Source organism: Vespula pensylvanica, chromosome 9 (genome assembly GCF_014466175.1).
Source record: "Vespula pensylvanica isolate Volc-1 chromosome 9, ASM1446617v1, whole genome shotgun sequence".
Taxonomy (NCBI): domain Eukaryota; kingdom Metazoa; phylum Arthropoda; class Insecta; order Hymenoptera; family Vespidae; genus Vespula; species Vespula pensylvanica.
In genome coordinates, this window is record NC_057693.1 from 348,879 (window position 1) to 375,885 (window position 27,007).

A 27,007-nucleotide genomic window follows, 5' to 3' on the forward strand; every position below is an offset into this window, starting at 1 on the left:
ATTGAAATATGTTGAAAATGAAGTAGGTCGACATTGTAATAAGTCCGTGTTGCTGAAGTTGACATGATGCGATTACAATAATGATTTGAAATAAAGAAAAATAATTTACTTATTTATCATAATAAAGTATCGTAAGCTATTAAATTAAAAAATTTACTTATTGAGTCTTCTATAGAAGAAAAGTTATCAAGTATATTAGTTTTGTGATCATTTTCTGTACAATAATTATATATTAATTACAGAATGGTAAATATCCTACGATTTCTTAGCAAACTATATTATATGTATGTGTATGTGCATATATATATATATATATATATATATATATCATGGATATGATGATGATCATAGAATACTTGGAAAATTTTTAATCTTAAATCGTTATTAATAAAAATTGCTGATTAAATTAAATGCAATACGAATCGTTTAGTCGATAACATTTGATCGATCACAGGTGATCGATAAAAAATGAGTCTAGAAGTATCGATATCGTAAAAAATAAAGCTAAAAAAATCGGAAAAATGTATTATATAATAATCCCTTGGGAAGAAGCCAAGATGTCGATTTTGTTTCTACGAATATTTTTATAAACGTTACAAAGTCACGACTCGCGACCGACATAGATATCTTAGAAAACACATTTCAGACAATTGATTGATATATCGGGAAAATGTGGTGTACATTAAGAAAAACAATATGCTAATCATCTAACGTAATAACGCGGACGATGGAAATTCTTGTCAAGTTATCCGAACAAATATGGTGTCATAATCATCAGCAAGACAATTTCTATCGCGCAAGCGCAATGCACCACTTTGTGTAGATTACACGCTAATAAATTTATTCAGAATGTTCAAGAACGTGTGTGACTACAGCGACGACGTATATAGAAAAAAATGAATTGAAAACGCATTAAAAGACAACTATGCCTCTCCTCTCGATTCGTAGTATCGGTGTGTATGTTTAGGTATAGGTAACTAACTAAGTGCATTGTGCCCCTCACGCTGTCGACTTGCGTGAATTGAAAAACTGAGTTAACAATGAAACATCAGACAATGATATGATCATCAATTTTTATAGAACAGTTAATACAAAACCAATACGTGTTCCGTAAGATAAACAAAACGTGCGATTTCTAAATAAACGTTTCATGCTATTCTCATATCCGATTGACGTTAAGTGCATTAGCTTTTTTGTTTTCTTTTTTTGTTCTCTTTTTTTTTTCCTTTTTTTTCCTTTTAACAATTCATTGCAATAATAAACCGATAATAATATTATATAGAAGGAAGCAATAGATGTATAATATTTATATCCTCTTGCAAAATTTCTTATTGTAATCTTTCTTTGATTTATCGGATTTAAAAAAGATTTCTAAAAAGAATATTATCGTCGTGTATATCGTAGTTAAATATTCTCGTAAAAAGATTTAGATACGCTAAAAATAAAACATCTTTGCTTTGTTTCATTCTTCTAAGTATAATTGTAAGTATTAAATAGTGCAGGATTGATAAACTTTTGTGCTGAAAAGTCATGAATGCTATTATAATACAAAATCGAGAACAAAAGTAGATGCATCACAAGTAATATCGTAAATGGGTCTGTTATATAGATAAATCTTGCAGGATGATATTTTTGTTCGCCGGTAAGAGAAATTCAGGACGCTTCGAATATGCCTTGATCTACATTAAAATATATCGCATATATAAAAAATCAAGTTCTATTTAAAAAAAAAAAAAAAAGTGTTTAATTGAAAATACTCATATGTCATTTAGATAGACAAAATTTCAACTACAACTATGTCAATCATTTTGAATCAAACATATTCTTTTTAAAAACCTTTTCCTGTTATCAAAAATAACCAAAATATATTCACCCTTCCAATTTTAGTTGACCCTGTATATCCACAAATATATACGCACATATTATATTCTCGGAAAAGTTCATACTATTTATTACAATATAGATTTGTAGGTAATAATCTATTTTCTTTTTTTTTGAACACATTGAGATGCAAAAGAAAAAAAAAATGGATAATAATTTTCCTGTCGCAGAGACATAAAGGTACATATTGTATAAGCACTCTTAGTGATTGTAACTAAAAATAGAACGACGTATATCATGTCAGATTTATCGTAGAAAATTGAATGAAAAATGTTACTTCAAATAGACAATATAGATGCAATTACCCGAAGAAAAAAAAATCGACATCGATTTACGGCATATAATAGATATAATATTTTATTTCGTTTATCTTTATTCAACGTAAGTTGCAAAAGAGAAAGAACGTTGCCTGGCAGAAATAAGAAACCTTTTAAATACTTATGCATTTACTTTTTATAGCATGAATATATCAGATCATTGCTTTTATATCGCTTGATAAAATTGAAAGATTTAGTTGGAGGTTTTATTATTTTTCTTCTCTTCTTTCTAAACCACTAGATTCTCCTACGTGGGATAAGCCCTGTTAAAAAATTCAGTGGCAAGTGGCCGCCATTAGGGTCGTCCTTGTGTTTTATACTTCCATGGATTTTCCTTCCACCCAACATCGCAGACACCTTTCTGTTCTACCCTTTCGAGAAACGTCTTTTCCTCGTACGCCATTGGTTAATAATAATTACTACTTCGACTCTTTGCTCTTGCTTCTTCGCTTTTAGTTTCATCGAGATAGTTTTCCTTTGAATCTTAAGGACCGATACAACTTTTAAGTCGCATTTCCCATTCTCTTTTCTCAAACGTACTCTCCTTTCTCTGGATATTTCATAGGACTCGTTTAGATTACAAAAAGATAAACAAGAAAGAAATTTATTTCACGAATTTTATTCCAAATCGAAATACGCTCGTATGAAGACGAAAGCTTCTCTCTCGTTCTCTTTCTCTCTATCTCTCCCTCTCTCTCTCTCTCTCTCTTTCTCTCTCCCTCATCTAGGAACCCATATAATATTCAGAAATTCATTGGACATCGCTTCGTCCTGGATCCGTTCAGTCACGTTACGTTATACATGCGAACGAAGCTTAAATTCACGTCCTGATAGAGTTGTAGAGCGAAGTGGATAGGAGCTAGAAACGCATGCGACAGAGAGAAAGGGAAGAGAGAGAGAGAGAGAGAGAAAGAGAGAGAGACAGAGAGAGACAGAGGCGCGAGATTAGTTCGAGTCGCACGTGTGTTTCCGAACTCAATCTGCTTCCGAAGATTCGGTTTGCAGTTTGGCATGTTTCTAAGCAGAGTCCTCCTCCTTCGAAGAGGACGAAGGGAGACGGCTGATTCCTCGACGGAAACGGAAGGACCGTTCGACTTTGATAAAGATAGAGGTTGACAAGAGACGCGCTTAATCGGATAATACCGAGTAATCAGGCCGAGCTCGTTTGTCCGCGGTTCCAGAGACTTAGTCTGATCTAATCCATTTTGATTTTCCCAAGCTGCTTTCGCGATTTACCATCAGAAAGGACTCTCGTTGTTGAAAGAATAATCATCAAATCTATATCCGCAAACGTATACACACAAGTCCCAATACGATCGTAATGCATTCCGTAAAATATATAGTTTCACCGGATCAGATGGACGTGCCGAAGGAGATAAATTTACGAACGACATATATTATTACGAAGGTAACCAGAATTCCGAGAATAAAATCTCTTTCGAGATTCTTAATAATCAAAATTTGAATTACAAATGGTATTATCGATTATCGGATATGTTATATGTGCTGTTATTTTGGAGAAAACAATAATGATATAGATATTTCCAATAGTTTCCCAACGCTGTTGCAAATTAACATAATTAAATAATGTGCTCCTGATTATTCCGTAATCAGAAGCTGATTACGAAACTTTGTATTTTTATTTAAAACAAAACTCGATTTTAACGATTCGCGTTACAGATAAAAATATGCGAAATCAACGAAAATACGAAGATTCATGATTATTTAAGAAAAGAAAAAAGTAGAAAAAAAAACTTCCTCTTTCTCTCAATCGTTTTTCTTCGATACGATAAAAACTATCTATAATAATCATGACGTCATTTTTAAATAAGAAAAAACGAAAGCTTGAATTATAATAAATAATACATACTCTTAACTCATTATTCAATCCCGAGCGACATTTCGTATTCGTCTATATTTAAATATCGATCACGAAAAACACTTGAAAAAGACAATTATCTTATCAGACCGACTTCGCTGGTTGCTTTCGTAAGACAGTTCTTAGAAAATATACCAAGCTGATTATGTATCATAATCTTCTACGAAACGTCATTACGTGTAAGCAAGATGCAGAAAACATTTCGAAGTTCGCGCCAGCTTGTATTTTAATCGGAAGGAAGTAACGAGGTCGAACGAAGAAGATTCAAAGTAGTAAGTTAATGAAGAGAACTATATGGTGTCCTATAAATCTGAATGGTATCTCTACAAAATTTATACGTCATAATCTTTACGTATTGTTTCCTCTAATTTGTATTTATAGTGTTACCTAAGAACCGTGGTGTACGAACTATATTCATATTTTAAACAAATATAATCCAATATGTTTTTCTGCTATGATTTCAGATTTCTCGAGCATCCTTCATAATAGAATCAATGTTATTTACTCATTCACCTCGGAAAAAACATCTTATCGCTTAATTCGTTTATAATTGATTCCTGTTTCCTTTCTGAAATTAGTGCCGATCGAAAAGTTGATAACCGATCTCGTATTCTAACATAACAGGAAAGAAGAATCCTATTCTTGGCAAATCTCGAAAAAGTCTCGAACTAATCAAACGATTCCCAGATCGCAAAGACAAGGTCGTTGCTGCGTTCGAGTTATCCGACAAGTTATGAATCTTGAATACCAACGGACATCAGTTAGCACTCTAGAGACGATAAAAAACCTAGGCGATGCCTCAAGAGGAATAAGATTTTATAGGTCTGCTCGTACTTTTTTTATCCTTGCCCGAGAAATCCTACGAATTCGTAATTTCGCGATTTCTCATGAATATAGACGATTTCGAAAGATCGTGACTAGTTCTTTATAATGAATATAGATCTGCGAAAGATTCCGAAGCAAGCGTAAAAGATATATCTTGACTACAGAATTAGTTTTAAAAAGAAAAACTACATTCTGTGACAGATAATAGATCGAGGTTATGCCAATCGAGAGATATAAAGCAAAAAAGCAGAAATAATATTGACGATTGTATTGATAATAATAGGAATAACGACAATGAAATTCATTCAGATACAAATTAAAAAGCACAATAGATAAGAGATACAGATAAAAATAAAGTAAAAATATAATACTTATTATCGCTACGTGTTATTCTCAGAATTCATTTTAAAAACCTAGACATATTACATTGCAAACATAGTAGATTGCGAACGTGGTTTCGTACAACACGATTTGAAATTATACGGGAACACTTATATCGTGTTTCAAACGATTTTAATGAAGTTTGATAAAATAAATTTTTAAATTATTGCAACATTTTTGGAAATTTTCAATATTATTATTATTATTATTATTATTATTATTATTATTACTACTATTATTTATCATTTGATTTTTATTAAAAATTTTTATTCAGTTTACTCTTGTCACGAATTTTTTCAATTATTAAAAATCTTCAAAACAGAAGCCGTTTTTCTTATTTGAAATTTAATATCAAATTTTATATGAATGAACTTATTATTTTTTGTATTCATTAAATAATATTTTACTTTCTCGTATAATACAGTACGGATTTTCCTATTATAAGAGGGTTACTTGTATTTTGTACACACAAATATTTAAGTAAATCCACATAAAACCCAACATGGTGACTCAGGTGGTAGAACATTCGCTTATAATAATGAGAGTCCCAAGATGAAACCTCAGTGAGGTCAGTTATTCCTACAAAAGTATCTTCATTTTTCAACAATGGCCATGTGAAAAACGTCATATAATTATCGTGCAAAACACTTATAGAACAGTAAACAAATTTCGATAATAATATATCCCTAATAATAGTTCAACCTACTATGAATCAATCACTTATCCTACTTACGAAAAAATTACTCCATGTGAAAAAATAATATATCGCTCGTATATATTTTGTGATAACCAAAAAAAAGAAAAAGACAAAATAAAACTTAAATGATACAAATAAATAAGTACGTGGGTTCAAAGGGTTAACGAAATAAACGTCGTCGTTGATATTAAAAATAAAGCAAAAAAAAAAAAGGATCTATGAAATAATGATAATTGATAATAATTGTAATAATTAGGTTACGATAATTTATGGTAACGTAATGGTAAATTTTATAAAGAGTTCGAATAAATTATTTTATCGAATGAAATGGATGAAATAAGTTGAAAGGCGATAGAAACGAAGCGGCATGGCGCTGTAGTCAACGATAAGCGGCTTCTATCGGAGGACATTATTCCGCTCGTGGAACATCCTTATCTTTCGTAGACTACACGTCGCAAGGACGCTTCCGGACTCGTGCGGGCGTTGCGGAGTGACGTGCCAGTACGAGTCTCTCCTTTCTCTTAATCCACGTGTACGTTCTTCTGGTGCACGAGGATGCACGTTTAATATGCACGTAGGCGCGTGTACGCTCAAGGATTAAGACCTTGCGCGCAACCAGCTAAACTGCTGGATTACGCTCGAAATTAATCGCGATACGCCGCGAACGGTCCGATTTGCCAAAACTGTTCTACGAATAAATGACTTTTATATCCTCTCTCGCGTTGTAATTCAAAATCCCTCGTTTTCCTTATAAAAGCTTAATCGAGCGACATTCGTAATAAATGAAAATAATATTTTTGCTTTTCTTTTTTTCCTTTTCTTTTCTCTTTTTTTTGTTTTTTTTATTTTTGTTTTCTAATCCAAAGGCCCGATGACAAATTTTTTTCCAAAAGATTTTTACTCATAAGGAAAAAAATATCGGATTGACGATCGTACGTCTCGGCTATTTCACCTTTTGTTTATTAACAAATCATCTACAATTACCTCTTTGAATTAGAAACGAACACGGTCAACATTTAATGATTTCAGTCATAACGAGATTTAATAACAATGTGAACGCATAAGATTATACAATATTTGGGGTTAAGCAATAAAACAATCGTAATTATTCAGGATTTGGTTAATTATAATGTAATTACCGTTGATAATAGTTTCGGTTACCTCGATAATTAATTTCGAATCTAAAATCGTCCATCGACGATTTTAAACGATAATATTTTTACGAACGAAGGGACAAAGGAAATTTCTCTCATTTCTCTTTCGTTTTAGAAATTATTTTTTCATTTCTTATTCATCGTCGTGTATCACGCGTGCGCTTATAACGAATTTGACAAAAGGAAAATCAATATATTTGATAGATACTGAGTCTAATATAACTGTAATATCGTCGAACGTATTTAATTTGCGTTTAACCGATCGCGCGTATCGCGACACATCTCATAGTTATGAATGTAGGCGAATATCAAGGGATATCTATTTCCTGGTATATTCAGTTTCCAATTATCCCCTGGGCGATTCTACTCGTCTAGACGAGGCTTTAATTCGTAATACCACTGGATGGAAACGCTTGCTCGGATCGAAGTCATTCTTGACGGTAGTCGATTTGAAAGCACACGCGCGCGAGTGCGAGTTCATATTCGCAACCCATACGCGCTGTCCGCCCCAATTATTAATGATTATTGATCTCGACGGTGCCGTGAGAGATGATATTTTCAATAAAAGCTGCAAGATTCGCGATCGGTGAACCTGAATGCTCTCGTGTTACGTCTACCGTACGAACGTGCGCCTCGAATCTCCAAGATAATGATTAATCGATTTCTGAAAACTGAAATCGGCTAGAGAATATTTTTAATAATCCTCGAAGAATCTATGATCTATTATCTGACGATATAATACACGTTATTAATTTTAATAATGTATCTCGAAAAAGATACGCCTCGCCTTTTTATAAAGTAAAGATTAATGAACTATCTGTAAACGATTTGTATTAAGTTAAAAATGTAAACGAAAGAGAAATGAAACTTAACTATTTTACTTTCAACGAATGTCGATTGTATTATACGTTCATTCGAAATGCAATTGCTATGAAACGAAAGTCGTGCGTAAGAGCTTCTTCCTCATTTTCTAAATTATCTTTCTATCCATTTGTATTTTTCTTTTTTTTTTCTATTTTTTTAATCATTCTTTACAATTTCATCTATCCATATTATATTTATATCATCAATTTCACGTTAGCTTTATACGATTCGTAGAGGCAGAAAGTATGAAAATACTTATAATTTCGATAAAAACTATGTTGGATAATTATACTTTGTTATCGACGTATTTGTAACGCTTTGGTGATTTGTTTCTTTGTTTCTTTTTTTATTTTTAATAGTTTCAGTCACTATCTGTAATTTATTGTGAAATTGTTGTTTTTACGTTTCCTCTAACGCATATATTTCCAATAAAAAGTAAGTATTCGTACAGATCAAAGCAAACTAACTTTTCAAGAGTTTTACTAATTGCAAACTGGCCGTTAGTTGCGATAGACATACTTCGAATCGTGAATCGTACCTTATCTTAATTTTTAATTTATTTTACCGCGAAATGTAAATATATTTAACTTCATCGCCAATGCTGCACGCCTTCGCATTAATTATTTATACAGACGACACGATTGGCTTCGTTCTCCTTTTACTTGTCGACCGCAATCATAGCGAATGCTATGACCGATGATTCGACCGCATATTTCCGTAAACAGGAACGAAAGAGAAGATTACGACGCTTTGAGGAGAAAAAAGAAAAAAAAAAAAAAGAAAAGACAGAAAAAAATCAAAGTTAAAAAAGTAAAAGAGAACGTTTCTCGTAGGGCATAGGAAGAGTTTAATGATTTAGTTTCCGAGACTTTATGAGAATCACGTTGCTCTCGATATCGAAAAGTATCGCGAATCGGTTCGAGACCCTTTTCGAGTATACGCGAGATGAATTTTAAATAACGAGCTTAGGCACTTTGAGATATCTTATATTATTCTACTATAAATCATTAAATTTCTTAGCACTTTTGCTCGTGAAAAAAATAATGTTATCAAACGATCGATAACAACTGTCTCGTGTGTTCTTCTTTTTTTTTTTCTTTTTTCGTTTTCCCCTTCGTAATCAGTATCCCCCAACACTATCCTACACTCGTACGATGTTGAACATGTATACCTACGTAAGTTTGATAGCTATTTTAACGTTTACGTTCGAACGCTCGCACGTGCGATTGATTCGTAATTTAATGAGAATGCATGGGTCATATATCTTTCGTTATTGCCTCGGTACGTGATACGGACAACGAAACGACCGCATCCGTTATCTCGGACGACGCTATCTCGTTTCGTTTCTCCGCATACGAGTTTTGCACTTTAATAATTATCCTTCTCTGAGTGCTTTTCATTGTTTCCTATAAACTACAAAACATCGAACTTCGAAAAAATATATATAAACGAATATAGCAAATAATTAGATGTTTCGATGTTAATAAAATATTTCCAAATTTTTACATTTTATCGAATTAAAGACAAAAATGAAAAGTAGATTGATCAATCGTTAATCATATAAGTTAATTATTTTTATTCGTCAGCGAGCATCTTGATAAAATTTAATTTTATAATAATATAGTAGAATATAAAATTCTTATAAATAATCTTGATTATATTTATATTATATTAAATGTCAGTTGAAAAGTTTTCTATATAAATTTTGAGACAGTTCGTAATCCAAGTTCCAACTCGCAATCGCGATTTTAAGGTCTGAATTTTATTTATCCAAAACACATTTCTCTTTCAAGTTCACTTCAATTTTACTTTCTCATCGGAGAGAAACAGTTCGAAGGCTTTATTTCGTGAAGAACGCAGCGAGCAGCTCGGTATCCCGCGCGATTTGATACCCAGGCAACGGATGGAAGGGAGAAAAATATTTTCATGAAAAAAAAAGGGAAGGAAAGAAAAAAATAGTAAACCTTTTTTACCCTGCAGATATAAATTATAATACAATATCTGGGTCGGATTAAAAAAATAAAATGCATTATTTTTCGATAGCTCTTGATATAATGATAAAAAAATTCTGTTTATGCTACAATAAAAAAGGAAAAAAGCAAAAAAAGCTTGTTTTTGTCTTCAGCACATTAATTAATTAATCTCCACGCATTTAATTTAGAGAGAAAAAAAAGTATCGTCCGACTTGAAAAAAATTACATAATTAAGATAAAAAATACAGATTTTTTAAATAAATACCTAATGTAATAATGGCTTCCTTGATAAAAAAAAAAAAAAAGAAAAGAAAGAAAGAAAGAAAGAAAAAACGGCTAATTCAAAGTATAAGTCATGAATAAAAACATAAAGTAATTTGATAAGAAGGAAGGGAAAAGAGAAAGAAAAGATAGGGCGTGTCACTCGCGATCGAGCGTCGTTGAATAATCGAGGAAAATTTTTGAAGCGAGCCTCCACAACGCCCAAGGGTGCAACCCAGACGCGTTTTCAAGCGGGCGCGTGCGAAAAAAAGCGGCCTTGCTATATTCGTCGACGCAACTACAGCACCCCTGTAAACCTTCCGTTCTATCTCCGTCGATCCTAGTGGCCCCTTTAAAATGCATGAAACGCCGTCATGAAACGCTGTCATGAAACGTCGTCCACCAACGGACCCTCCTATTACGAACGACCAAACCAAGCCTCTGCTCTTTGCCCTCTCGTCTATGTTTCAGTATATTTGAGTATACGTGCGTGTGCGTCTTTGGTCACGACGTCAAAGGACACCACAACGTCTATTCGAATATCTACCTCTCCATGTGTGTATGTGTGTGTTTGTGTGTATATATATATATATATATATATATATATATAAACATATATATTATAAACACGCAGCTATGTCTATATACACATTATTTAAATTATGTCTACATAGTGTATCTGTCATATATATAGACACACACACACAACGCGCGCGCGTATGTATGTATGTATATGTATATGTATATGTATATGTATATATAAGCTTGTGTAATAAAATGATATATATTAAATATATATAACTAAACTATATAAGTATATTTTAAATAATATATATGTCCTATTTATATATCCTAGCTATATAAATATATATAAGTTTTTATTATAAAAGTAATATCTTTTTAAATAATTCTTCTTTGCTTTTCTTCATGTTGTATTTCTTTCGTTTTAATACATTCGAAATTCTACGACGAGAGCAAGCCCCTTAACGAATTTGTTTCCAAGTTCGCCGCCCTTCTTTCTGTATAAGTATCACGGTTAGAGCTCTTCTCTTCATCCAGCTTTACGTCCGAGCTTACTTTTCGGCAAGGTACACGTAATTTATACTCACTGAGAGAAAAAAATTTCCAAGACTACTAAAAATAGAGCTATTCGGGATGACTCTAAAAAGAAGGTTGTTCATATCGTCTTATCTTATGCGAAGGTGCAATCCATAATATCGATGAGCTCGGATCGTTCTTGATAAATTGACCATTCTGTCGAAAAGAAGATAAGCCGAGTCAAGCGTCGATCGTGACGTTAGAAAATTGTCAGATCGAGTCTTTCTTTTTTATTATTGGGATCGTTCACTCGAACTTTGAGTGAAGACAATGATACCAGAATGATTGTTGTTTGAGATTTCAATGTTATCTTTATCTTTTAATATCACCGTGATTTTATCATTTTTTTTTTTTTTACTCTGATATCTTTTATTAACATTTCAATGAATCATCGAAAAATTAAGGCGAATAAAGAAAATTTTTGAATAATGAATATCGTGCTTAGTTAGCACGCTTTAATTATCTAATTAGGAATTTTCAACAAATAAAAATAATTTTATATCTGTTGAAAACAATTCACGTAGTTAAATGTTTTATATACATTTAAAAATAATTAATATATAAATATCAGTGAAACGAATATGTACTATGTGCGAGCGTTTTCACAAAATATAAAAAGTATAAGAATCGATAACACGTAACAAGACCAATTTACGTAAAAATTGATCTACTATATCTTCTAAAAAAAAAAAGTTAGAACGTAATAATTTAAGCAAAAGTAATAAAATATAACAATGGTGTATATATAATTCAATTAAGCGAAATGCGAAGAGCACTTTCTAATCGATTAACTGGTTTAAAAAATCCAATAAGTTTTGATTAATTTTTAATTGATACCAGTTTGTTCATTTTATAAAAAAAAAAAAAAATCAATAGCAAACGAAAATTCGTATTTCGATCTAAAATAAAATTAAAAAATTTCGTTTTCTTCGAAAATTAAATTTCGCGATGATGATTGCTATATACCAATTTAAATACACTGAAACCAATTTATAAAATCAAATAAATTTATCGTACAATTATCGTAAATCGTTGTATAACAAAACCGATAAATCCAATGCTTCCCTTGAAACGACTTATACTAAAAGTTAAGTATAAAATCGCTTGGCACCGTTATAAAATCACCATACTAATTTCTCTGGAGAGCTAAAATTAATCTTAATTACGGTAAATATTAGATATTAATTAATTCCGAAGTAGGCCGCTGCACGAGTTTTACGGACAACCGGGCTTAATGAAGCTTTCAGAAGGCAAGGATAACTTTCCTGACAGTTTCTGTCCCCAGGAACCTTCATTATTTTACGGAATATTCAGGTCCAAACGAATCCGATATGTACAATGGAAATTTGACCACTGTCATTTCAATCATATCAAGCATTTATACAGTAATACTTTTTTTTCTTTGATAAAAAGTCTTTTATAGATCAGAATACAAATATTTATCTATAGTATCATACCAATAAAATAAAAATCTATATAAATGTAATATGAATTTATTCTTTCAATAGAAATTGATAATTTATTCGAGCTTCCGTTAGGGAAATGTTATTTATATCTATAATATATAAAAAAAAAAAAAAAACTTTAACCCAAATTATTCGATATTGATTGCTTTTAGATAGATATTCGTTATTAGATTAGATATAATTCATTACTTTCCGTCAATGATAATACTTTTGCTATATTCGAGAAAAAAAAATAATTTTTTATCGATCGGATTTATTAATTAAATTTATAATTTTTTAATCTTGCAGAAAAAATGCCACGACTCTCGAAAAATTTCATCTTCAAATATCCAGGATAGAATTGTATCCAAAAGATTCTTCCTACGTGGATGAATTATTACGTCAAATGGCAACGCAACCCATCACTCACGTTGGTAAGTTTTCAGAATTATCGTTCTCTTTTCTCTTTATTTTACGATCATTATATCATACAATAAGAAAGCTTTTTTAAGACTGACATGTACGGTCCATTCGTTACAATTCGTTCGACTATCCAATAGAAATTTTTTTATAAACGATCTATGCGATTCGTGCCAAGAATTTTTCCGGCAGTGAAAATAACAAATGGCAAAGGCCACAGCTGGCACGCGAAAGTCTATTCAATTTTTCGTTACTTCGTAATGAATCAATCCTCAAAGCGACTCATCCTTTGTGAAAAATCTCAGCATGATTATTCGCGAGAATATTTAACGAAACGAGATATAATATCGATTCGGCTATTTCTACGAGAACGTATAGATAATAAATTTGTATTCGAATCACTCGTTTCCTGGATGATACTACTAGGGTGAGCGAAATAAATTCTTAGTTTTTTTTTTTTCCCCCGAAGATATTAGAGATATATATCATTATAATGATATATATATATATATATATATATATATATATATATATATATATGCAAAAGAATGATAGGGATCCATTTAAAAAAAGAAAAAATGTTGATCTGAATAACTCGAAAAGGTCACGAGTAAAGGAAAATTTTTTACATGCACTTTATAGCTGACTCGGAGCAATGCAAATTTACTTATTAAACTTTCTTCTAACTACAATCAGTCGCGAGATATTTGCTCTGACATTTGTGGACGGATTCCTTATGTATATGAACGTGTGTGCGTGTATGTGTGTTTGTGTATGCATTTATATATTTATGTTTATATCATTTTTACGTTTTTTTCTCCGAACAATTTTCACACGAGTAAACGCGTACGTCTCGTCGAATTAAACGAAATGCTTTATCGACAGAGGTTATCATCGAATGACGAGACATTGTTTCAAACTCGGATACATATTTTTCGCGAAAGAATTCGACGGTTCGTAGAATATTCGTGTTATTTTGATAAAACGCTTTCCCGATACGGTGCACGGCGGAACGTGGCCCGATTCGCGTTTGTCGAATAATAGACGAAACAACGTCGTAAACTACGGTAGAACAAACGAGAAATTCCTTCCAACTATCTCCTCTCTCTAATAAATTCTGCATCCTTCTATTTATCGGCGATTAATTTGCTATGTTTATTCGGAATTAAGACGCATTCCATTTACTCGGATTGAACAACTCGAATCGTTCAAAACAGTTCATTCTTTCGTAGTATTAAAAATAAAAGAAAATGTAAAAGATAAGAGCGATGTTATAACAAAAAAAAGATAGAAAGTAATAGTTAATTTTCAACTTTCTATTTCGAGTAATTTAAAATAATAAACACATATAATACACAACTAATATAAAATATTAAATCACTAATACGACGATACATGTGTGTTATAAGAAATGAAGAAAAAAATCTTTTAACATCAATCTAAACTGAGGTGTGTTCCATGACCTATATACGAGAATGTGATACATATGTATATATACATACATATATACTTAGGTACACGGAAGATATCGTGTATCTACATGCAATTCCTATTTAAAGAAAAGAAAAAATCTAAAGTCAATGTAAAAAATTAAAGTATGCATCTTTAACTCGATAATCGATAATCAATAATATCGCGATAATGACGGATTAAAAATAAATCGAAAATCATTCGAACGTGAGATAACAGCAAAATTTCGTATAGTTATGAGTTTTCAAATTATTGTTATATAGATTCTAACATAGGAAGAACGAACGGAGAGGCTCATCTGAGCGCTTTTGAGGTTTCCTCGAGACAAAGGAGGTCGATCTAACAGTGTAACTCGGAGAACGTTAACTATGTTACTTCATTGTAGCTTCCCAACGTGACGTTCGTATGCAATAAAGCTTCGATTCAATTAAAAATCATAGAAATTTTCTCACAAAAATAAAAAAATATATATATATATATTGACATTAATTCGCTAAGATAAATTAAAGTTGAATCAATTAAGCCTCGGCGCTAATAATAACATTCTGGAAAATGATATCTGTCAATTTTCAGATAAATGAAATCGGAAATATAAAAGTACAAGGTAAATTTATGCTTAGCACATTTTCGGATCATTTTTATTAACAATTAATATCTGACCGATTTAAAAGCACAAGCTCGTCTTTCGTATTATTTTTACGAAAGATAATATTAAGATCAGCGATAAGACTCGAGAAAAATACGAAAATTTTTAAGAACAGTTTAATTTAGAGTCGAGTATTTACTTTCTGTTCTGTTTCGTTAGCATCATAATTATCGAATTACGAAAATGTCTCGCCGATTTGATCGTTTGTAATCTTCAAAAATAACAAAACATAATACAATAATAACCCTTCGAAACCTTAATTGGAACATAATATATCGGTTAACTGAAAATGAAACATTTTGAAGATGAATTTACTCATTTAACGTAGAACTTAAGAATGAAATAGATCTAATATTTAATCTTTCAATATCTTTTAACAATTACTTGTCTGTACTGTCTCTCTTAATAACAGATAAGATCTTCTGTTAACTAGAAAATTTCTTTTTAATTCGCTTAATTCTACACATTAACGAATAAATTTATCAACAGAAATACTTTTAATTAATATAGTTGTAATAATGATATCTTCAAGAAATCCGAGATCCGTCATATCGACGAGTTTAATAATTTGAATGTTATTCCCGATTCACACGTCTTTCCTCGAAAGGTTTATATCCGGTATAAAGCGAAGCAATCGAAAGGGAACGAGATTGGGGAGGTAGAGGGACAGGGTAATGCGAAGAACAGAGAATTTAATGCTAAAAGGCGTAAACCTTTAGAAGCTCATCGAACGACGAAGCCTTCAGGGTCAAATGATACGAGTCGATATCCCTATTAGCCTCTCAAAGGTCCAACGATTAATTATCTTCCATGATAAATAGAGCATGTTCATCCGCACGTACTACCTACTCGATGATGCACGATGCTCATAGATCGCATGATTTGTAGAAAGAGAGAAAGAGAGAGAGACAGATGGAAAGAGAAAGAGAAAGAGAGAGAGAGAGAGAGAGAGAGAGAGAAAGGGAGAGAGAGAAATGACATGATTTCGTGCCGCTTTCTATTCGCTATCGCGATCGTTCGACACGCAAAATTCAGGCGTATGTTTGCTAGGTATAGTACTTTATCAAGTTTAGCCAAGTATGAAATCGTATTACTCGCTCTATCGAGTTAATAAAAGATCTCGCGAGGATCCAGAAAAGTAATATGCATATATATATACATGTGTGTGTATGTGCGTGTGTGTGTGTGTGTGTATATATATATATATATCGAGAAAATTCGCATAATTATTTTCCTTTGTTCACAGTTCAGAAAGAAGGCGGCACTCAACTGAAATTAGTGATCGACTATCTGAACAACATGCAAGCTCTTTTCAAGCCAATGAGGTACGTAGATTTATTAAATGTTCATTTAAAATCTCTACAAAATCTCCGTCATTTTTTTGAAATCATTTTATCCTTTAAATCGTTCGAATGAGAATGACGTAAGGATAGAAAAAAAAAAAAGAAGAAAAAAAAGGAAAGGAAATACTTCAAGTGAAATGATAATTATTAAGTAAGCTAATTATCTAACATATGAAACGAATGTTAAAGTAATTTTTTTAATAGAGGAGAAAAAAATGTGTATGATTTCTTTACGCGAAGACGTGATAAAACTGATATCTCGCGATAATACGATTTTGATAATAAACATACTTTCTCCACAAAGTTGGCTTCGAAAGGAAGATCTCCGACGTTTTTCATGCGGAAACGACACGCATGCGGAGGTGGAAAGTTCGATATCTCTAGCTTGCAGTAAAATCATGAAACGAAATTAGCAAAGGCAATTTGTCCGCCCGTCCACCGCTCATTTTCCGCTTGAATCCTTTCGATGGGGAACCTGCTGCGGCAGTTAGATCTCTGTACCATGCGATAAGAGAACGAAATTAAGATTGAAACATTGGGCAAGTTGATACGAACGCGAACGTCGACCTCTGCAACACTTCCAACGGTAAACAAACCTAGAATTCTCGGAGAAAACGACAAACGAGAGAGTTTCCCCGAGTATCTACCGTATTCATTCGTATTTTCCTATGTACGTATTTTCTTTCGTATTTTCGTCCTTCCCTTCTCATATTATAAAATCTCGAAAAAATATTAGTAAGCCGAAAAGTATATTAATATTCCGAGATAGATCTTGCGATATTTATAAATAATCGTAAACCCAAGGAACCGTATTTATTTATCTCGTAATAAAAAATAAGTAGACATATAAATGAATACGAAATTAAAAATATCCTATACACGTATATATATATATAGATCTATACCAATATCCTTTAAGTTCCTATTTAATTTTTTAGTTATTCGTAGTTAATTATTTAATTATAGATTTTATATAACAATTAAAAGTCAACCGTATTTTTTTTTTTTTTTTATATCGTCAATAAGAGTTTTAAGGAGGAAAAAAAAAAAAGGAAAAAATTAATCAACAACGACGAGTTTTCAGCAACTTCAATAGTCGCCGCGTTATCTTTGCAACTCGTGCTGGAGACCGACCGAGCCGAGAGTAGTTTTTCCTGCGGTGCCAAGCGACGACGAAGTTACGTGGATGGGATTACGAGCACAATTACATAAGTGGACTCCCAAGTGCCTCGTGCCGTGAGAGAGCCACTCCAAGTGGCCTTGCTCTTTCTCTTATATAGCCTCCCTTTCTTCTTTCTCTTTCTTTCACTCTCTCTTTTCTCTCTCTCTCTCTCTCTCTCTCTCTTTCTCTCGTTTCACTTTGTTTATCTCTCGAGCCTACTCACGCCTTTGTCTTTCTCTTGGTCTCTCAACCTCTCTTGAAATAAACGATACGTCACATCCGCCATTGTTTCAATTTCTAAGTACTTGGAACGATCCTTCGAGCTTGCTACGACTTTCGTTCGAGAAGAAAATGGATATATCCTATATGACGTAAATTCTTCAACGATTAATTTCTTTCTAATAAACGATTATTGATCGGCCATCGACAATATCCCTCCAAATATTTTCCAAATTCTTTTACAAAGAATCTTTTCCAACGATTAGATTTAACTATCGACTCTTCACGGATCACTTAACGTTTCAAATAAACATAGTAATATCCCTCCGACTAATATCTTAATTTCTCAATAGCGATAGCGATTATAATGTTATCGAAAAATTCAAATAAAACTTCTAACGAGAATATAACGATATTAACGATTTTCTCGAAATACCAACTCCGCCCTCTTTCGAAATAATTAGCACAAATATGTATATTTCCCAAAAGTTCCTTACTCTCGCTTTTAATATTACGAAATGAGTTATCAAAGATGAAATTTCATAAGGGCTAAAGTAATAGGGGAGCCAACGAAGAATGGTGCCGAGAGTGTCCGAGAAAGAAAATAAAACAAAGGCAAAAGAATTCGTAATATCCAGAAGTGGAGAGAAAATTCGAGACAAGGGCCATCATGTGGCTTATTGCATTCTCTCTCTCTCTCTTTCTCTCCTTCTTGCTTATGGTGTTTCTTTTTCCATTTCACTCTCGCTCTCCGCACATTTGGCCCTTTAAACTTCCGGTCGGCCGAAGATTTCGCGATAAGTGGCCTAGCCGAGCTTAAACTCTGGTAATAAGTTCGGCAATAAGTTTCGTGGAAAGTTTTGCAGGAAAAAGATAGAGATAGACAGAGAGAGAGAGAGAGAGAGAGAGAGAGAGAGAAACCGAATGAAGAGGACTCTTGTGGGAGAATTTCATCCGAAATTGCAAGCGTCGTCTCTCGGCCGGTGCAACCAATCTCACGAGCCAATCCCTGCAATAAGCTCTCGTTACGCGCGAAAAAAAGACTCTGCGTGCTGGCTTTCAAACGAACGACCATATATATATATATTCTATGTATAAAGACACGTGTGTGTATATATATATATATATATATTTATCTATACGTATATAAATATCTATATACGCTCATGTACATAGATATGTACATAGATAAATACATATGTACGTAGATATTTGTCCTTTTTCCTTAGACAACTCGCGAGCAACTCGAAACCTTCCCTCCGTAATCGGGTTCTTCGTTCGAGCTCCGCGATCCAAATCGAACCTTTCTTTCCATTTTCAAATCGGTTTTTACTTCTCCTCCTGAGCTTTTATCGTCCAAAGTTTTGCCAAACTCCAAGAGAAAACCCTTTTATATTTTATTCCTGGATTTTGGACGGCAAACTTTGTTCTCTTTATCTCGTAACTTAAACTCACGAATCTAATGGACTTCGATCGAATTAAAAACTTTCTTGTCGTCTAATTACTATTCCTATCTTCGATTATTATGAAAAATGTTCTGCAAAAAGGGCGGCTTGAATTGTTATTAAAAAATATATCCTTTCTTATTTTTAATTGATCAGTCATTTTTATAAATCCCTATGACGACGTGGTTATCACCGATCACGTTACACCGATCGATTATTTCATGTTAAATCAAGAATAAATTTAAATATTTTCCGTATCGTTAGAGTACTATAACACATATAGTTTTAACTAATCTAATTCGATTGAACGTATTTGTCTCGAAGCTGTACAATCCGATAAAATGCATATAACAATAATTGTGAATTATTATTTTTCTTTCTTTGTGATTCTTCCGTAATCAAATTTCGTTTTAATTGAATTACTTGCAATCGAATAATAATAATCCAATAAAGTTCTACTTTTTAATACGATCGACACTAATTCTTGTTAAGTTCAAGATTCCATTTATTATTCCATTTAGCAAGTTCCTAAAGCGTGAGATTCATTTGAATTTCACAATCCTTCTCTTTTCAACTATCGATACTTATCTCTCTTCTTCTTCTTCGTCTTTCTCTTTCTCTCTGTCCCTTTTTCTTTCTCTCTTTACCTCCCACCTTTATTTCTCTCTCTCTCTCTCTCTCTCTCTCTCTCTCTCTTTTTCTGACTACAATTGTACAGGGTGTGAAAAAAGAATGAGAAAGCTCGAAAAACAAACAACCCTTGATACGATAGAATATTCTCACGAGTAAAGTTGAAGTTAAATCGTGTCAGAGTAAGAGAAAGATATATATATATATATATATATATATATATATATATATATTCGCAAGACCACCTTACTACTGGTGGCGCGATTCGGCTCGAGACAAGCGCAAACGACTGTTAACTTTTAATCAGATGCAAATTACGCACTAATTACCGTACCGCCGGCGTATTAATTAGTCCGGCCTGAACGGAAAAGTTGTCGACCGCGTAGTACGAGTTTTGAGATTCTCTTTCTCTCTTTCCCTCTTTTCAAATTTCTCGATATTTGTGCTTCTCATACTCGCGACGCAACATGACACATAAAATAGATCACTATACCTATTAAATAAAAAAAAAAGAAAAAAAAAGAAGAATAGCCGATCGATCGTACTTTCTCTCTATCTCTCTCTCTCGTACGTGAGTAAATCAATTCCGTCTTTCGAGTATCGCGTTTTTATAGATTCGATCAACGAAACGGAACGAAAGTGAAAGATCCACGATGAATGCTCTTCCATCGTAGATCGAATCGAGAGCGATGAAATAGGATCTCACCAATGGATTTCGTATTCGGAAAACGCTTTAGAAATATCCGTTTCCTCTTTAAAGACAAAAAAAAAGAGAGAGGAAGAGGAAAAAAACAGTCTACGTACTCTTCTGCTAGCTTTAAAGGAATTCATGCGACGTGCTCGAATTTTAGGTTCGGTGGTTATTGTCTGCCGTACGCGTATACCGGGTGGCCCCGTAAAACCAGCTGGGAGCTCATCGAGTAAATATTTGATCACGGAGAGGGTTTGCGATGCTCTCGTAGAAGCCAACGCTTTCGTTCTTCCATCCTTTTCCAACTCACAACCTTCTTCCTTCCTCTTCCCACCAGTCTGTGGTGATCCTTCGACCCAAAAACCAATAAAACTTGGGGATTTTGTATTAGCATTTTGTCCCGCTCTCCAAGTCTTTCGTCCTCGTTTCTCTCTCACATGCTACTTCAGAACCGGGCATACGAACTACGGATTTTCATTCGCGATATCGCGATATCGACTTTTATTTCTTTCTCTCTGCTCTGTTTCCTATGACGTATAACAAATTTTAACTCTTTTACGAACTGTCTCAGAGAATTATGTTTTCGAAACGAAAACGTGAAGAGAAACGAAAAAGAATGTAAAATAGAGAAAACGAGAAGGAAAAAATCGAAAAATAGAAAAGAAGGGACAATATTACGCGCGATCGTACTGTTTCGTAGGACGTATCACGTCAGTTATACATTTCGATTTAATTAACAGGATCGATCAATATATATTTAATTAAACGTTTAGATCAAGCAAATTAGAACGAATGTAGCCGAGGTACATATAGCCGATAGTAATGCGTCGCGCTTTCCTGAATTTCGTTTATATACGTACATACGCGTAAATAGTTTGTTGTGTTCGTTATAATGATTGTGAGAGTTCAATACCGTCTCACTCGCTTTCATCATCTTTTAGATTTCCACGGGAGCAACAAACTCTGCCAAATCATTTCTACTTCACCGATTTCGAGAGACATACGGCGGAGATTGCATCTTTCCATCTCGACAGGTGAGATTGAAAAATCCTTTTGTTATTACGTTGTTACCATACAAAATCAATAAAAATAATTCATCGAATCGATCTGAACAAATAATTCTTTCTTCGAAGTAATGTTATAATCATAAAAATTATAATTTCTTAAATTTCTAATGGATCCAAGCAGAAAGCATAAAAACAATCACTATCTAATATTTCTGAAAATGATTCAGTTATAATCGTAAATAGATCATAAACTCTACAAAAAAAAAAAAAAAGATTCTATTATACCTGCAACTTGTTCCTAGCTAAAACGTTAGCAACTTTTCTTTTCTAACTGTTTTTAGATTGTTGGGTTTTCGACGGGCAATGCCGGTCACTGGAAGAACGTTAAATATAACGACAGAGATTTACAACATAGCCGATGGCGAACTACTCAAAACGTTCTTCGTTAGTCCTGCAGGTAACCTTTGTTTTCATGGAAAATGCAGTTACTACTGTGACACGGCACACGCGGTTTGCGGCAATCCAGACACCTTAGAAGGTAGTTTCGCGGCTTTTCTGCCGAACAAATCGTTTGCTACGAGAAAAGCTTGGAGACATCCTTGGAGAAGGAGTTATCATAAACGGAGGAAAGCTCAATGGGAGCATGGTATATGCACTGCCTTTCTCTCTCTCTCTCTCTCTCTCTCTCTCTCTCTCTCTCTCTCTCTCTTAAAAAAAAAAGAAATAGTTAAAAATAAAACGACTTCATAGATTCGCAATACTGTTCGCTGGTGAAAGAGATTCCTCCGTACGACGAAGGACGAAGACTTCTCGATCTGATGGACATGTCGGTCTTCGACTTTCTCACCGGAAATATGGACCGACATCATTACGAGACCTTCAAGATATTTGGAAACGACACTTTCACCCTCCACGTCGATCATGGTCGTGGCTTTGGGAAACCCTTTCACGATGAAACCTCTATTCTAGCACCTATCTTACAATGCTGCATGATCAGACAGAGCACATTGGGCACCCTCCTCAAGTGAGTCGAATTTCTAACGAGACAACGAGGATTTTCCGAACGCGTTTTATCGAAATTGCTCGGACGCTCGTGAATCTCTCCTCTTCGATCGGCAAATACGCTTCGCGGAACGAGACGTCGCGGCGCATTTTTCGCGTCCCGACGAAAACCCCGAAAAATACGAGCACGATAAATTCGCGGCAAAAGTAGTCTCGTTCTCTCGGGATTTTCTCTCGGACAGGCCTTCCTCTAAGCGATCCTGACTTTTTTACGAGTCTTTGCGCTGTTGTTAAAAAAAAAAAAAAAAAAAAAGGAAAGAAAGAGGGAGAAAAAATACGAAAAAGAAAATAAAAAAAGAAAGATAAAGTATTGTTCCGTGATACGTTATCGAGATTTTCTTTAATAAAATATAATGAAATAAACATGTAGAAAAATATATAGAATAAAAATTCTCTTATTATGCCTATACGTTATCGCGAAATTCGATCGATCCGGGTTACGTTCCGACGTGATAGATACGAATTAAGTATAATTAGGCTTGCTTCCTTCTAAGTAGCGCTTCGAATGAAATCGTGCTACTTGTTAAAGAAACCCACACGGTGTCCATTAAATGCGATATTATAGGATAATCGCTTCCTGCGACTACTTCGTTGCGAGCACTTTATTCTACTGTCAAAAGGGATACTGTGTTTAGCGAGCAGATCGTATCGTAAACGGTCATCGTTCCGATCCGTTCCGGTCCGTTCTCGATTCATTTTAACATATTAGCGATTGATAAGATAAAATTACATTTACATCTTCTAAGAAATTTTTCTCATTAACTAACCACTGTTAGAAGTATTCTTTTACGATCATTTCGCTTTTAAAATAAAAATAAAAAAAAAAAAAAAGAAAGAGAAAAAATATTTACAGCTCGCTTCGCATATTTTTTAATTGGATATTTTATTCTCCTGTGCGTGTGTGTGTGATGTTGTACTCATTACCGTACCTTAAAGAAATATTAAATTTTCTTCATTAAATATTACGTTTGTTATATACGTAATATTTAATGACGTTATAAATATAAAGTTACATAGGTAAAGCTTTTTGCAATTATTTAAAGATAAAATTATTTGTTTTTTTTTTTTTTTTTAACGAATGCAACGTTTAATAATTTTCTTTTTATTTCCACGATATCGTATAGATTAAAAAATGAATCTTTCGATTAAAGGTTTCACAACGGCCCAATACGTTTGAGTGCAGCCATGAAGCAAAGTATGGCAAAGGATCCAGTAGCACCAGTTTTATGGGAACCCCATCTGATCGCTTTAGATCGAAGAATTGGCATGATCTTGCAAGCCATCAGGGAATGCGTAAATCGCGAGGATTCCGACCAATTGGTAGTTCAATCCGAGAAAAAAGAGAAAGCTGGTAAATCCTAAGCCTTTCATTTGACGGCAAAAAAAAAACAAAAAGCTAAATCCCATCGAAACAATCTCACGGGATTTTCTAAATAACGCCTGAAAACGCTTCGCTCGCAAAAAAATCAACGCGATCCTTCCATCGTACGTATGTACATACAAATGTATAATAATAATTATTATATTTATAATATCCTACACCTTTCTTCTGTTAACACGATCCTTCCATTATTCTTTTTATAATATTTAAATAAGACGTTTAATTTTTTACACGATAACTGTGTACAAATAAGTGAGCAAAATAATTAATTAATTTTCTTTCTTTTCTTTTTTTTTTTTTTCCTTTCTTTTCTTTTCTTCTCCTCATTTTGAGAAGGAAGGAGAGCTATGTACAAATCAAAATATCTTTAGAAAATTTCTGTAAAAAAAAAAAAGAAAAAATAATAATAAATAATAATAATGAATAAATGATATAAAAAAAAAAAAAAACAAAAAAAAAACAAACAAACACACAAGCACGCAAAACAAAAAGAAAACTTTTTGTAAATAAGTGTATCATAGAGATAGAGATGCGGGTATTTCGAGATATCTATCGGACGGGACGTCGATAAATAACGCGTTCGTAATGAGTTTTTAAATCAAAGAGAATACGATCGGCAGGCGCGTGTAAATAAGTAAAGAAAAATACGAGAAAGATAGAATCGTGCGATTTCGTACCGTTACTATCTTCTTTTTTTTTGGAAAAGAAACTTGGCGATCATCGCACGCAAAAGGATGTACTTAGATTATTGCAGTTTATCACAATTTTTCTTCGAAGATGATTCTTGTTTTTTAAAAGAAAAAGAAAAGAAAAGAAAAAGAAAAGAAAAAAAAAAAAGAAAAATGTATAGCCACTAGAAAAATGAAAATCACTATGTACATTTTAATCTGTCGTGTAATTATATTCTTAACTTTGTTAAATATATTTTTCAAAAGAGAATGCTAAATCGCCAAGAATGTAACATAATATATAAATGTTACATACATACATACATACATACATATATATGTGTGTGTATTTATGTACGTATGTAAGAATGTATGTATGTATGTATGTATGTATATATATATATTTGTTTGTTTGTATGTTTGTTTGAATATATGTATCTATGTATGTACGTATGTATGCATGTATGTACGTAGGTATATATGCATGTATTATGTGCGTATGTATGTATGTATGATGTATGTATGTATGTATCTATGTATGTATCTATGTATGTATGTATGTATGTATAGATAGACATAAATATATTGTATATGCGTGCGAGAAATTTTGTATAAAACGTGCTTTTAATACACGTGCAATTCTGTGGACGTTTCTTATGTGCACCTGTATATCATCGATATGTCAATGAAAGACACTTTTAATGACAATGGTTTTCTTCTTAATCTTATTAATTACATCCTCAAAATTCCTTATATATATATATATATATAGGTATATTCAAAAGTAACATAATGATGAAGTAAAAAAACGTAGTAAAAACATTAAATTTTGTTATTCGAATGAAATGATCCGCTTAATATAACATTTTAATGAAGATATCTATAAGATAATATCGATCGAGTGAAATAATTGGATCGTATATTTTTGTTCCCCGTATTAAAACTTTATCGAACAAATCCTTTCTTTATTTTCTATTTTATTAATATCGAAGTAATCTCAATTCCATTACTACTTTTCGATAATTTTACGAGAAAGTTACTAATGATTTCCTTTGACGAAAATTCTCATTCTTACGAATTATTGATAACTATGTCATTCTCCTGCTCGATTGATTTTTCTTCATTGAATAAAGTTCGACTAGAAATAAGTTCGAGAGAAAGAGAAAGAGAGATAAACAGAGAGAGAATGAGAGAAAAATAAGTCCGATATAATTAGGATCGCCTTTGTTCGATTCTCACAGATACTTTAACATCGTTTCTCTCACTTTTATGACATTTGATGATGTCAACAGTAACATTTTTATATGAAATATTTATGAACTTGGAAATGCTCGGGTAAGCACAAAGATAAGATCTCGTTAACGAAGAAAGAAGGAAAAAAGCTTTTAATTAAGCGAATTTACATTGAAAACAAAAAAAAATACGACGTAACTGTCCTTTATAATTGATTATTATCATCATTATTATCTTTATTTACTTATTTATTATTATTATTATTATTATTATTATTATTATTATTATTATTGTCATCATCATCATAATTCATTATTAAAAATGTACAACGTAAGTAAAAGCTTTGTATTCATCTGGTAAAAAAAAACGTATATAAAACATTGTTGGAATTAACGATTTTGTAGTTGGCTTATACGATGGGAAAAAAAGAAAAGAGAAAGAATAAATGGAAATTATCGTATAGAGATAATATAATGTTTTTGTACGTAAACAAAAAAATATTGTACATAAATATTATCGAATATGTTCTATGAAAATCATAGCGTTTAAAAAAGAAAAAAAAGTGATTTTTTAAAAACAAGCTGTTTTTTTTTCTTTTTTTTTTTTTTTTTTTTTAGTGCGATTAAATATTGCCAAATATATTCCATAGGAAATTATATTGTTGAGAGAAAAAAAAATATTTTTCGAGAACAAGTAATTCTTTTATTTTTTAGATGCGACGAATTCCCTCCGAAAGAGATAAAATACGGCAATACGGGAAGCAAAATACGTAGGTATATTCTCTCGTATTAGAGGAACATCGAACTTTCAATGGTAAACGCATCCAATGGAGTATTCCGTTTGAAAAGTACGTTC

General features: G+C 32.6%; 1 protein-coding gene across 1 annotated transcript in view; it reads left to right on the top strand.

Moving 5' to 3' along the window:
- The window catches only part of LOC122631833 (extracellular serine/threonine protein CG31145), a 52,205-nt gene extending 27,221 nt beyond the window's left edge, over window positions 1-24,984 (top strand). The window contains exons 4-9 of the mRNA XM_043817981.1: window positions 13,085-13,209; window positions 16,558-16,636; window positions 21,743-21,835; window positions 22,150-22,454; window positions 22,559-22,832; window positions 24,022-24,984. Coding sequence (XP_043673916.1) covers window positions 13,085-13,209; window positions 16,558-16,636; window positions 21,743-21,835; window positions 22,150-22,454; window positions 22,559-22,832; window positions 24,022-24,232 — 1,087 coding nt within the window. The 3' untranslated portion in view covers window positions 24,233-24,984. The remainder of the gene's footprint in view (window positions 1-13,084; window positions 13,210-16,557; window positions 16,637-21,742; window positions 21,836-22,149; window positions 22,455-22,558; window positions 22,833-24,021) is intronic.
- Window positions 24,985-27,007: the final 2,023 nt, after the last annotated feature.